At 41.4% G+C, this 14,487-nt stretch overlaps 1 protein-coding gene across 5 annotated transcripts in view; it reads right to left on the reverse strand.

Annotated features, from left to right (window-relative positions):
• Positions 1-14,487, reverse strand: part of LOC119147047 (myosin VIIA and Rab interacting protein) — a 237,156-nt gene that overhangs the window by 27,616 nt on the left and 195,053 nt on the right. For all 5 annotated transcript variants that reach the window (XM_037385507.1, XM_037385505.1, XM_037385504.1 and 2 more), the window contains exons 9-10: positions 12,260-12,437; positions 6,757-7,406 (exon numbers count right to left, since the gene is read on the reverse strand). In XM_037385507.1, coding sequence (XP_037241404.1) covers positions 6,757-7,406; positions 12,260-12,437 — 828 coding nt within the window. The remainder of the gene's footprint in view (positions 1-6,756; positions 7,407-12,259; positions 12,438-14,487) is intronic.

Genomic DNA, 14,487 nt, shown 5'->3' on the forward strand with positions numbered 1-14,487 from the left:
CATGACTAGCTATAATAGAAGGGAAACCATGGGCTTATGCTGAAATGTATTCTTTTCCCAAACAATCAGCTTCTGCAGAATAAAAAGCCTTTTCTGCCAAATGACATTCAAGGCTGTTCTGAATAAGACCAAGTTTTCAAGTTAGTGTGGTTCCACTTTAGTTTTGTAATAGGTTATGATATGCTTTTATATACATGTGGAAGACTGCTGTCATTTCCCTGTGATGATGGTGCTTCCTCAAATTGTAAGAAGAGATTTTTTTCCAGACATATCTTACATGTCATTCAACAACTCATTACGTCTGCCCAACAATCTGCTAATGAAAACTACTCGCATTCTCCTAAACTACTATAAAAAAACTCTGAAAGTTGTACTGAGTCAATCTGTTCATCAATTTGTACCCAGAAGAGAAAGAATCATAATTTATGGGATAAACATATCATATTTATAGGATAGAAAGCACACCAAAACCATGCGCTTGTAATTTAGGAGAATACAGTTTAGTGGAGATAATGTCTCATTAAACCAGCTATTTACAGTTAGGTATCTAGTCTAAGCTAATTACTAGATTCCTTCTTTACTTGAGTTACCTCCATTTATTTTAATAGGTACCTCCAAAAACCTACTCTCATCTATCAAAAAATGTGGTTTAGGATTACAAGACTTGCTATTGAGCTCTGACAGCTCTGCACCTGGGGCGTGGGCTTCCTTGAGCAGTGTCTAGGCAGGAAGACTACGGCTTACCTTGGGGTCAGGTCTGCAAGGAAGAGAAGAAAACCCCATTCTATGCAGTCATTTGAGCAGATCAAGCTTGTAAAGACAAGTTTGCTGTTGTTTCAATAAGCTGACAAGTACGGGTACAAAATCTAGTGGAGCAGTGAGTGGGGCTGGCAGTCCGGAGGGGCAGGTTTTCTCATGTTTCCATCTCACTGCCGTGCCACGGAATACTGACAGACTTTACTGTGCAGCAAGACATGCGTGATGCCTCTGAGGGCTTCTTACAAGTACTTGCTCAGCTTTCAACTGCTTAGCAGCGATATTGGAGTTGCAATACACACATACCCCCACAGAAAGGACCACAGGCTAATTTAATGAATCCATACTGACAACAGCAGAGTCATGATTCCTCTTAATCCTGAAAAAAATACCAGTCTACCCAGGATCACACATGGCAGCACCTTTTAGGCTGATCTCTACTGCCTCTACCCAAAGCTCAGTGAAATCCTGTAAAGCCCTGCAGCTGACTTCCCATGTATTCTGGAAGAAGACATGGCAGGGCAATATTGCTAAGTTGCCCAGATTCAGCAGGACAAGAAATCTAGAGTGTAGTTTTATGAAACAAGGTGAGCTAATGTAACAGCCTAGTGCTGCTGAAAGAGGGTCACCCTCCACCTTCCTGTCTTTACTCGGTTGTAACGAGTTGTGTAGGCTTGGCAAAGGGGTCCAAATGGGGCTAGCGCTTACAAAGGAGAGATACTGGACCATGCTGGAAGCAGGTGGAGGGAAGGCACGAAGGCAGAGAGGAAGGAGGTATCCCTCTCTCAGCAGCAGCAAGTGCTGTGTTACCTTAGCCACACGTCACACCGTTGCTGAAACACTCCCAATTCAAGCCTATGCTTTACACATACAAAAGACTTTTCCTAGCTGGGAAACTTAAACAGCTTTTTGCTACATTTGTCAGCACAGGTGAAAGTCAAGAGCTGCCTCGGCATCCCTAGGGTTTCATACCACAATAGCTACATTTGTGTTACGAATACACATAATTTCTTGGGGGAGGACTCACCTTGAGGTTATTGCTTTTATTACAGCTGGATTCAGGTATGTTTATTATCCACCTTTCTGCTTTCCAATCTCCTTACAATAAGCAGGTGGAGTATTTACTTTGGCAAGAATTATTAGTTCCTGCTCACACACAGAGATAATGATACCCTATAATACTACACTTTGTGGTTTCCGTTTCTAGTAGCTTGGCTTGTGTGTTGAGCTTTTCCGATGGTGGTAGTGAACTGTTTGTGAGGAGATCGTGCCTCTTCCATGGATTAACGAATTAAAAAAAAAAGTATCAGATGCCATGACAACAATAAAAAGTAATAAATGCATTGAAAGGTCCTATTATTATTTATTTAATAGATACTATCTTAAATGTCATTATTCTTTACTGTTCATACTTTGGCTCCATCTGGTAAGTTTAATGACATCTTTGTGTTCGTATAAAACACTGTATAAATTCCCATTTGCATCTGCCAGCAACACATAATACTAACATCTGCAAACAAGAATATAGGGCTACCACTTTATCTGAAAAGAGAGCTTCAGTGAGGGCCTGGCAGACTAACACAACCACAAACCCAGTCCCACTAAAAGAAAGCCAAATGTTTCTATGCAAGCAAAAGTCCTTTAGCAGACAGTGAACTAGGAAATACACCTTTCCTCATACACACTGTTCATCTCCTTGCAGGCAAATGGCCGATAACTCAATGTAAGCCTAGCAAACAAAACAAACAAACAAACAAACAAAACAACAACAACAAAGCCCCAAAATACAGCAAGGAAGCAAAGTACTGGCTTGGAGGCTCCAGAACCAAACCCATGTTATACTATAAACTCTTGAGAGGAAGCTCCATTCATACAGAAAACCAAAAATCAGAAACTACATTTTTTAGAAGACACAAATGGTGAGGTTTGCAGGCAGTTTCTCAGCCAGAGCGGGTGCAATTTCAGAGCAGCTATTTTCAGTAAATACATCCCAAGCGCCATCCCGTGGGGACCGGCAGTCTGACAGCACTCCCCCCTTACCTGGCCGCCGGGCAGGGGGCTCTCATTAACAGGTGGGGTCTCCTGATCAAAAAAGCAAACTCACAATGAGGGCACTTCCGTCACTTGAAGCAATTAAGCCACTCCGCTTTCCATCAGAAATGTAAGAACTGCAGCTACACTAAGCAACATCTCCTCCTCTCAAAGAGATAATGAAAGCCAATACATTGGTATTATTATTAGTAGTAAGATAAATTATTAAAATATTATTAATAATGAAAGCAGAGAGAGATTGGTGGTTTGAGCACCAATTTCTTGTAAAAAGTTACAATTTAAAAAATAATCATCATCAAGAGTAAAGTTGCACTTCCCAGTTAATTTTCCAAAGGAATATACATGTGGTACATAAGTAATCAGGTTATCAGAAATTCATTACAGTAGAACGATGGTTTTATCAGGCAGTTTTCATGTCTTGCTTCACGTACTTCCTTTATGACTGTGTTTACAGCATGTCTACAGGCAACCCAGTAAAGCAGGTTGGTTTTTTACGTATGATTAAGTGGCAAAAAACTCTCCCCAAATACAGTACATCTGGATATCTGTTCTGAGGTTTCCCTTTTTAAATCACTCCAGACTTTGAGTTCTCTCTCAGCCACAAAGTCAGCATTCCAGGGTTGACTTTAAAATACATTTAAAAAAGAATGCCACAGCATTATCCTAATCTAGGTACATGATCTAGATTAAAAAAATACCTAATTTTAAATAGAAATTCAGTTGTGAGTTATGAAATGACCACAGTTGTTCCACAACGTAATTGCTTATAATTCTCTAGACTTGGGGCAGGGAGAGAGGAAAGGGCCTATTTTCATTTCACTGTGAGTCTTGGAGAGCGGAAAACAAAAAACCCAGCCTTCACTATTAGAAAATTTAAAAAGAACCCCCAACTTTTAGACTGCTAAACTGAAATCCTGTTCTACAATGTTGATGAAAACATCATGGTTAACAAATTATCATCTTATCATTACAATGCAGTAAAATAAGGTCATTGCAATGCAGTAAAGTACAGAAAAAGTATGTTTCTTCACCACAATTTACATACAATCAGTTGTTCAGTGTCTAATGTCTAGATGCAACATGGTTGCATCTTCTAAAGAGCATTTGGTATGGTTTCTGCAAATTCTCTATAATCTCAGCACATGAAAATCTATACCTGGTTTAAGACCCCACAATGAAGCTTTGTTAAGTTTATGCAGTTCTTCACACACCTACACTATTGGTTTTGTACAAACTGTTTACACGTAGGCCTCTCTGTCGCAGCCTCAATCATTTTACCAAGATTAGTATGTTACTCTGGGGATCATACAAAACACTGACATCCTTTTCATCTTATTTTCCTAAGCAATGTAAATTATGTCTGGCTAATTTATTTTCATACCTCAAATCATATTCCTTATGCTCACGATCATTTTAATTGCTTCCTAGAATTATTCACCCATGCAACATCCTTGCTATAAACTGTAGCAGCCAGTCCATTCCTGCTCCCCAGCAGTGCTTGTGTACCGGAGGCTGGAGGAACAATTCTCCAAATGTGGGCACCAGCTGTCAAACCAGCCACCGGGGCGCACGTGTGTGTGTGTTCAAACAAAAACCAAATGTATACAAACCCACCCATACATAAACTTCCTAGGGAGAATTTAATTGCTTTGAAAACAGTAGTGGGATCTGGAGGCAGCGTGCCCCTGCCTGCCCCACCGTGACTGTGAGAGTAGAGAGCAGGAACAGTCTCTTTTAGCCTAAAGGGTGAAAAGAAGGGGAGAGTGGGTGAGAAACCCAAACATTGCATTTTGTGCACAACAGAGAGGTACAAACAACACTTAAGAGACAAAGCAACTCACAAGAAAGTTGGAAAGAGCAATCATTCTCCGCAACAGCTTGCACTTTGAAGCACACACGAAGCTGCTGAAGGAGGATGCAGTTATGTATATCTGGAAGCACCCTGCCTTTCTGACCTCCGCTGGATGAAAGTGGGGGAGGTTTAGAATGGGTATTAGGGAAAATTTCTTCACTGAAAGGTTTATCAAGCACTGGAACAGGCTGCCAGGGAAGTAGTTGAGTCACCATCCCTGGAGGTATTTAAAAGACCTGCAGATGTGGAGCTTAGGGACATGGTTTAGTGGTGGACTTGGCAGAGTTAGGCTTACGGTTGGGCTTGATGATCTTAAAGATCTTTTCCAACCTAAATGATTCTATGATTCTATAATGTATCCAGGACCTTCCCTGTAAAGTCTGATCTTCTATACTCTGCAGAGCAGTAGTAACTTGAAAGGTACAATATGAACACAGGCACACTTAGAACAAACACACAAAGCCAGACAGGGAAATGCAGAAGTCTACAGTAAAAAATATGGTCTTCGTACAGTCCCTAGAAAGTCCTGTAATTCTGCCTGATGTTCTAAGAAGTCATTAGTTGTCACTGATGTATTGTTAGAGCACATTATCACATATAACTCCCCTTCAACAACTGTAGATTATAAATATATGAAGATAAGAGTATAAATGAGTCAGTACAAAACACCCGAAACACCTGTCTCCTAAAAGAGATGGAATAGATACAGATAAGCAATAGTTTACCCAGCATTAAAAACCTGCTGAAATCCTAGAGTCCTAATCTTGATTTATGATCAGCTGTACCGATTTCTGAAGGAAATACAGGCTAGCAGCATAAGTGAAGAAAAACAATTCCAAGCATCCTACAATTGCTCAGATGGCTTTGAAGACCGGGTCAGGTTGCCTGTAGTCAGAGGCATAGCGAGAAGACAGCACTTAGCTCCTTGCTTCAGGCTTACTGTTACTCTGCTGCAGCAATGATGCAGCTCCAGGATTAACAGGGATAGGGCGTGGGAAATGGAACTGGGCAAGGGGTCAGTATTCTCATCCAGCTGGGTAATTAGAGTTAGAAGAAGTGTTCTTGTACTGCAAAAAATATCTGGGGGGACAACTGGATCCCTTACATAACACCAGTTCCAGACAGAGAAGACTTGGCTTTCTGGTTATTCCACGCTTTTTGTTTTAAAGAAAAGTTTGAGGAGTACACAGCTGTTTGTTTTTTTTTTTTTTTTCCTTTTTAGTCAATTGACAAATTATTTAAATGGAAGTAGTTTGCAAACACTTACCCTAACACATCAGAACTCATAATCAAGTGACCAATTAAGAGCAGTATCACTTGGACTGTATTTCAAAAAAACCCCTTTCTGAATTTCTGCTGCTCTGTTGTAGTCGGAGTCCAACTCAGTCAGCCTCACACGGGGCACCAATTGTTGCAGCACAATCAAACTAGTAGGCTGCAACAAGGCTTTACCGTTGGTCAGATTGAACTGTCTGCACTGTATCTCCTTCCTCCAGAGGTCAGACCACACTGCTCCTCCTACGGCTGACCCCTGGAGGAAGGAGATACAGCATAGACAGTAGAACCTGACCAACGGTAAAGCCTTGTTGCAGCCTACTAGTTTGATTGTGCTGCAACACTGCTCATTATCTTTACCCCTTAGCAGGACATTTGCAAACAGCACACAGAAGATTCCCAGGCATATGAGCTATTTCTTATTCCAAGAATTCCGAGAGTTAAACACCCTCCCAATGCAACAAACAGGTGATTAGTGAATAATTGTTAGTGTTGGCAAATCCTGACCTTTTTTTTTTTTTTTTTTTTTAGAGCACTGTATTTTACAGTATTAACAATGTCGTTGACGAGATGGAAGTGGCATATTTGAGAAAGAGGCAAAGCCTTTTCATGGTATATGTAACACTGAAAGACGCAAAGCCTTTTCATGGTATATGTAACACTTTACCTCTGCTTCTTCTCAGTTGGGAGGCATGAGGAAGATAAAGCTTGCAAGAACACTCCACCTCCCACTCATGATTCACACGTTATTGCCACCATAGCTTAATTAGTTTTGCCCAGCTCTTTTTGAAAATGCATTTAGTAAGCTCAAGCACAATTACCTGACTTAAATTCATCTTGTTGACTTTTGTGCGATTTTTTTCTTCATGTAATTCTTCAGAGATTGCTTTGCTCTTCCTCCACCTTCTTGATCTTTTTTCTAAATCATAATGGACTTCTTCAGTCTCACTGCTGTCTGAATACTCCAAGCTGGTTGCCTGTGGATTGAAATTTACATCCAGTTCCCCATGAAAATGTTTTTCTTCCATTCTGGGCACATCACTTTGAGTTCTGCTTTGTAACCAGAGAAGTTTGGTAGGTCCTTTAGCTTCCTGGGAAGAGTTTACCGAAGATGTCTCTGAATCAGAGAACAGTGTCTCAGTATTGGTGTATAAGCCAGAGGAAGGGGAAGTCACTGCCTGGTAGTGATCATTGCCATAAACCCATTCAGTACCACACTGGGAATTGGTATAATAGAAATCATCTGGTAATTGCCGAGGTCTCCGACGCAGCTTGTTCAAGGCCACATTCCAGTCATAGTCATCCTCGCTGTCTGAGCCCATCTCGTCATAGGCAGACACAATGCTGGATTCATTCTCCAAAGCTCTGAATACTTGACTCTTTGGTTTGGCGAGCATTCGGGGACGAGGCAAAGTGACATTCTGCAAAGCTACCCAGTTTCCATCAGTGCTTTGAAAAACAGAAGGCGGATCTATGAAAACAAATCAAGAACAATTGTTTTTACAGTGTGAAAGGCTCATTTCACTTCCCAGTTTGTGATCAACTGGCCACAAATTGGAGGATTCCACAAAAATAACAAACGCAAGTGTTCCTTCCACTAATTAAAATGCGAGAGTATTTGGACCAAAGCTTTTTTCTAAAAGAATTATTTGGAAAAGCTGAGGAACAACAGTACACAGACATGTATAAATCCTGTGGGTTTGCATACGTCTCTAATTCTGTGTGCAGTTCTGGTCCCCCATCGTGAAAAGGAAAGACGGAAAAAGGATCAGAGAAGAGCAACAAAGGTTGCACCAGCATCTGAAACAGCTTTCATTCAAGGAATGATTAAATAAGCCAGAGCTCTGCCGTCTGGAAGAGAGAAGACTGAGAGGATACACGCTAAAAGAGATGGGAGGGGACCCCCTTCAACCTAACTACTAGAGGACACCAAGTGAAACTAGGGAAATCAAGGTTCAAAACAAACAAAAGAAGTGGGATGCAATGGGTACCAGACCTATGGAGCTTCTTGCCTCCTTAGACATGGTGTTATGGATGTAGAAATTAATCTGGGATAAAAAAGATGTGGCTATGGAGATGGAAGAGAAATACACTGACATTTACCAAACACAAAAAACCACTTCTAGGTGAGACATTCATTAAGCTGAAAGTTCTGGAGGTTCAGAGGCAGCATGAGAAATACTTGCTTTCTCCTGATTTTTCCTAGGCTCTTGCTTATGGTTACTGTTGCTGCTGCTATTGCATCCTAGACTAAATGAGCTTTTTGTCTGACCCAAGCACTGATGCTCTTACATTCTTACACTGTTTCAGAGTATGTTTCACAATTCCAACAGGGAAAAAAAGACAAAGCCACAAATATGGTCAAGTGCTGTGTAACTCAGAGAACAGCATTTTGTCTAAATTTAAATTCCATTTTCAATCAAACTCAAAAAGTCCCTTCATGGGAAATGTGAATGTGTGATGACTCTACCTTCCACAGCAGTTGAATAAACAAATAATGCCATGGATTTAACACAGTAATCTCAGCCTAATGAACAAACTTTCTAGCCTTACAGATTCCTTCCACAGGTTCAAATTTGCCATTTAGAGAAAACTGTAGAAATACTTATCATAAATTTTAGTTTTCTAAAACTGTAAACAGAACATCACTATCTAAAAATGGATGAAGTAAAATCTGGATTGTGTTGTAGACGATACTGAAGCATCTTGCACTACATGACTATAAATACTTGGGAGCTCAAGATTACTTTTTCCCTGGAATTGAACATAAGCATGCGGTAAGAAGGCATGCTTAGTTAAAAAAATAAATAAAAAAGCCTGTGGTGCACTACTACCAAAACCACTCCCACCCAGAATGAAACTAATTAAATGGTAATGAAACTTACGAGCTATGCAAGATTTTGAACATTTTTTGTTATCTTTCATTCATTTTAGTCCTTTTGGCTTGTTTACACTTCCTAAATTTCCTGCCAATTCAGGTAACTTCAGAAAAATACAGCAGTGAAGTCACTCTTACTCCTGCTTAAAAAGAAATCAAAATAGTGCTATTTTTCTTGTAGCAGTGACCAGCTGAGGATATAACTGATGTCAGGGTTATAGGGAGAACTAATAACTCTGTATTGTAACATTTGATTTTGGAGAAAAAAAAAAGTATACAATTATCAAGCAAAAGGTACTCCTGCTTGTTCACTTTTTTCAACTATGCTCACTAATCTAAGTATAGGATTCTCCTGAAAGAAAGATGACCTTTCCTTAAAAACACTGTTCCTTCAAAAAAAGCAAACAGCTCTGCAAGATACAAATCTCCAACAGGAACTGAATTCAACTGCAACACATTGCACAAACAGAATGCAGTCCAGTGACACATACTTTTTCTCTCCCAAACGACATCCCCTTTTTTTGTTTAGCAACAACATGTGAGGATTGGTCAAACATCCTCGGTTAACTGAAGAAAGGACAGGATAGCAGTTGATTACATCTTCAAGGGTAAGTGGGCTGGAAAGGAAATACACTGAGAAGCTTGCGTTCAGAAAGCTGACTCAGTTTTATCCCAGCTTCAAGTAATGTCAAATTTTTCCCCTTCCTGATTTTGCAAAACAAAGTCACTTGGAAGAATGGATGAAGCATGCAATTCTTTAGGTATACACTATAATTCACCCATACGAAAAAGAAAATAGATTTAAGAAGTCTCATTGTGAAACTATTGGTAAAGGGGAAAAAAAGCAAAAATTCATGGTTGGGCTCTTCACTCATAATTCGAAACAGTGCAAATCGTAATCAAAAAGATTTACGAACTGCTTTTTGGCTACATGTCTAAAAAACCCACTGACGTTACCACTCCAGACTCTTGGTCGAGACATCTTTCATTTTCTGTATCCTAATACAGAGCTGCTGACCAGTGCATAGGTGAGAGAGCTGGGCAGAGAGGAACCTGATGGAGCCCAACAGAGGCCAGTGCAGCGGCCTGCACCAGGGAGGCACAGCCCCACGCACCACTGGGGCTGGCCTGCTGGGGGGCAACCCCACGGAGAAGGACCTGCGAGTGCTGGGGGGCAGCAAGTTGCCCATGGGCCAGCAGCGTGCCCTGTGGCCAAGAAGGCTGATGGGGTCCTGGGCTGCATCAGGAGGAACGTGGCCAGCAGGTCGAGGGAGGGGATCCTCCCCCTCTGCTCTGCCCTGGTGAGGCACATCTGGGGTGCTGAGCTCCCCAGTTTGAGGAGGGAACTACTGGGTAGGGTCCAGTAGGGTCCATCAAATATGATGAGGGGACTGGAGCATCTCCCTGATGAAGGAAGGCTGAGAGCGCTGGGGCTGTTCAGTCTGGAGAAGAGAAGGCTGAGAGGGGATCTTATCAGTGTCTGCAAATATCTGAAGGGCGAGTGTCAAGAGGACGGGGCTGGGCTCTTTTCAGCAGTGCCCAGCGACAGGACAAGGGGCAACAGGCACAAACTGCAGCACAGGCAGTTCCACCTGAATATGAGGGAAAACTTCTTTACCTTGAGGGTGATGGAGCACTGGAACAGGCTGCTCAAAGAGGTTGTGGAGTCTCCTTTGCTGGAGACATTCAGAACCCGCCTGGACGTGACTCTGTGCAGCCTGCTCTAGGAGAACCTGCTTCAGCTTGGTTCTGGCTTGGACTAGATGGTCTCCAGAGATCCCTTCCAGCCCTGACCATTCTGTGAGTCTGTGATCACATTTATACATATTAGCACAACCAGCTATTTACTGTAAGCTCAACAGGCACCACAGTTTCATCACAAATGTTGTTCTTAGATGAAAGGAGCAGAACAAATCCTCTGAGCAGAGCACTTGAAAGGAAACCGGGTCAATACGTCATTCTGTTGTGGTTAAGCAATTGTTAAGTACTAAATTGCTCAATAGTTGAATTCAATGGGATTGAAGTGGGTTCTTAAATTTAAGTATCCAATTAACTGCTTTACTGAAAATAGGCTTTCCACAAAAATGCCCAGGAGAACACCACTTCTGACAGGGGGGTCACAAAGTAATGCAGACTTAGTTAAGTCAGATTTTAACACTACTTTACTATCACTTTCTTTTTTGGGGGAGGAAGGGTACTGACACCGTCTAATTTTCAGTCTCCCAGGTTACCAACTGGCATTATAGATAAACAAATAGAACCGACAGGCATCCCCCATGCCTGGTCCCCACTACACCCAAACACTATTTTGGCTGCTTCTGCCTGCCAGTGCCTAGCGAGCCAGCTGTAGCAATTACAGCACTAGTAAACTCACCCTACAGAAGAGAAGTTTTCTGCTTGTTTAGCTTCATAAACCAATTTGCTACGGTGGTCATATGGGCTCTACAGCTGTTCCAAGGGAAGGAGAAGGAAGCAGCAGACTGTCATGGGAGGACAACAGTAGCAGGTATGTTAGCTTGGCTGTTCCCTGTCACCTGGAGCCAGGGGGAGTGAGCAGTTCAGCCCTTCCCCTTGTGCAGCTGTGGGGGTGAAAACTAATCAACTCTTCTGTGCAGCAGTTGCCTGGTGCTACGCTCTTGTGGCCTCATGAACACTACAGCCAGAACAAGACAGGCAGTGGAAATGGGACCCCTCAAGAGAAGGAACCTCCTTCTTCAATGACAGCCTGTATTTATGCCATCCTGAAGCAAGCAGGGAACTGCACTCTATTCCAGGGTGCTGATTCAGGAATGGGGCTGACTTAGGAAGCTGTCACCTTCCATCATCTGTATTCACATCCATAACTCATGCATGGAAAGACAAGACAGGTCTGGGGAAACTGCTGGTCAGTGAAGTTCCTACTCATACAGCTTTCTCAAACTTATGTGGAAGCAGCAGTTAGTGGGGCTGCACAGGACACTGCATTGGTGTTTCATTGGGGTTGAAAATTAAAGTGCAAGGGGGAATCCCAAATGTGAATTATTTCACTGTTTGGTTCACCACGTAACCTCAATGAACAGTCAACTTGTGCAACAGAAGGGATACTAGGGGCAACTGCAAACTCTTTCAACTGGAGGACAGATAACCAGGTGACAAACCAAGGCCCTTGGGCTCTTGTGTCTTAGAAGGTCTGAAATTATCTAAATCAGATGCCTAAAGTTTCCTAACAGTCTATAAATCAACCCTCCAAAGGCCCAAATTTTGAACCTTTCCTTGGGACAAAAAAAAAAAAAAAAGGTAAGATAAGCAATGACACAGCCAACGAAATCATGGCATCACCAAACAGACCCCTACAAGCACAGAGGTCAGCAGAAATTTCCTGGAGAAGGTCCTTGCTTTAAGTCATATTTATTCCACATGTGAGTGAGAACCAAAAAAAGAATCATATTCGTACTAGAAATATTTACTTGTTTCATTTAGCCTGTCCACACTCTTCCAGCTGGGTAATGCAGAGAGCTTCCGTTCCTTCTGTGTCCTGAATTGTCCTTTTTGCTGCCTCCAAAAAGCTTCAGTCATAGATGATGCAAGGTCTAGTCCTTTACTGGGCATATCTTCACTAGCCAGGGAGAATGCAGACTGAGACCTCTGTGGGAATAAAAATCAAAAAGCATAATTTAAAAATAGAAATACTTAATTATCAACCTCTGTACTGTAATTAGAATGAATATTCAGTTACCCATGGAAGCGTGAGATCTGCTAGCATCCAGAAATGGAATTTAATGTGTTCAAAAGAATTGTTTCAGCACCAGGTTGCTTATTTATGTGCATTTCTGATGCTATGCAAAGAGGCAGGAAGTTGTTTATACTACCATGGACCAGATGGAAAGAAATAATTAATGTGAAGTTGTTAGGCATATGCTTGGTGAGGACTGATATCTAACTGCTTTGACTCAAGCTAGCCAGAAAGAGATCCCATTGTGGTGAGACACGATGATCTATTGTTGGCTCAACAGGCCATCTGGTGTAACAATCTGCAGAAGTTAAAAATCAGAAAACACAAACAAACAGCCTGTTCCCCAGAAATAGATGTGTAACTCAACTGGTTTTAATGCAGAATTCTCTTGTCTGCTAGGATATACATATCACACAATACGGTGGGCAATTTTATGCAGTCTTGCTAAGGAAGTCAACATAACCTACAGTTGCACATCTATTGAGGGTCACATTTCAAGTAAAAAAGACCTAAAATACTGTTGTGCTTGTTAATGAGCCCTGACTACTACTGAGGGGAAGGTGCTTTCCTTTGGATCTACATAAATAGATCAGACATTTTAGTTTTGACTTAGGCACTGGGGTCAGTTACAGAAGTCACATCTAAATTTGGCCAGTTTTAAAAAACTGTGAAAGCTGGCAGTGTTTGATTTCAGGAGAACTCACTCTTACATATGAAAGCACGTATGTAATTCTAGAAACAAGGCTACAGCAGCTCAAGTCAAGTTTTAATCTCTGGCTGACAATATTTTGCTGCAGTCCATTTTTTTTTTTTAATTAATAACTTTGCTTTTGATGACAATATGTGCTTAGGCAGCTTGAATGGCAAAAGAGATCACTTTTTCAAATGACAATTAGCTTTTTCCCAGTAACTTTTTACCACTGAAAACCTCTGTCTTGGCCTTCATAACAGAGTCAGTAAAAGACTGCCTGTGTATGCCAGGGCTTCATTAAGAAGCATGCTTTCAGGTGGCTCAGCTTCTTTATGCAAGCGAAGTTGGCACTCAAATCTTTGTACATTTTTACTGATGTTCAGATTACAAATAATTAACTAAAACTCTTAATCTCAAAAGGGCCAGTCTTTGCCTGCATCAGAGCTCTGCTTTGCCCTGGTGCAGAAGAGGAAAATGATAATGTGACTTTCAGCTGTTTTCAAGTCCCTTCAGTTCCCAGGACAGCACAAGCATTGCTGGTAGTCCTCCTGGCTTGAAAGCATACTTACACCACTTTTCTGGCTGCACCTCCTCCCACCTGAAATGCTCCTGTGTGGGACCCGTGTACCATGCCAGAAGATTTAATTAACTGCAAATCCTCCTGTATCCTTGGCTCAGCAGTATGATTTCATGACAGATTCAGTAAAAAGAAACACAGCTAAGCAGCAGGGTTTAATTTGGCTTCTGAACTCTGGAGGAAAAGCCAGAATTATTGCCCTAGAATCAAATATTTTCTGTAACTGCAATGACTGCGTAACTTGGTTAGTCTTGTCCATGCAAAGACACAGGTCCTAACGTGACATACTGGGAGTGTTTCCTTCCAAATTCAGTGACATGAACTACTGACAGTAAGCCAATAGTATTGTATAATTTTATTATAAGGAACATTTCAGATGAGTCACTTTCACAGACCAGCTATATTCAAGTGTATATTTAGGCTTTCTCAAACCTCAGACTAGATATTCAACTGATCAAGATCATCTAAATCCTCCTTAACCCTGTAAAAGGGTTAGTAATCTAACACAATACAGACAAGGACACAAATTGTTTTGCCATAGGAATTTGCTCATTTAATTTGATTTCATCCTGCTAGGATATATGGACAATATAAACAATTCTGCCACAAATTTGCAGCCTAACTAACAAGTTTTAATCGTGCTGTGTCTCACTTCACTGTAAAGCAAGAACCACTGAACTTCCCATTCTTAAAA

This window comes from Falco rusticolus, chromosome 4 (genome assembly GCF_015220075.1).
Source record: "Falco rusticolus isolate bFalRus1 chromosome 4, bFalRus1.pri, whole genome shotgun sequence".
NCBI lineage: Eukaryota > Metazoa > Chordata > Aves > Falconiformes > Falconidae > Falco > Falco rusticolus.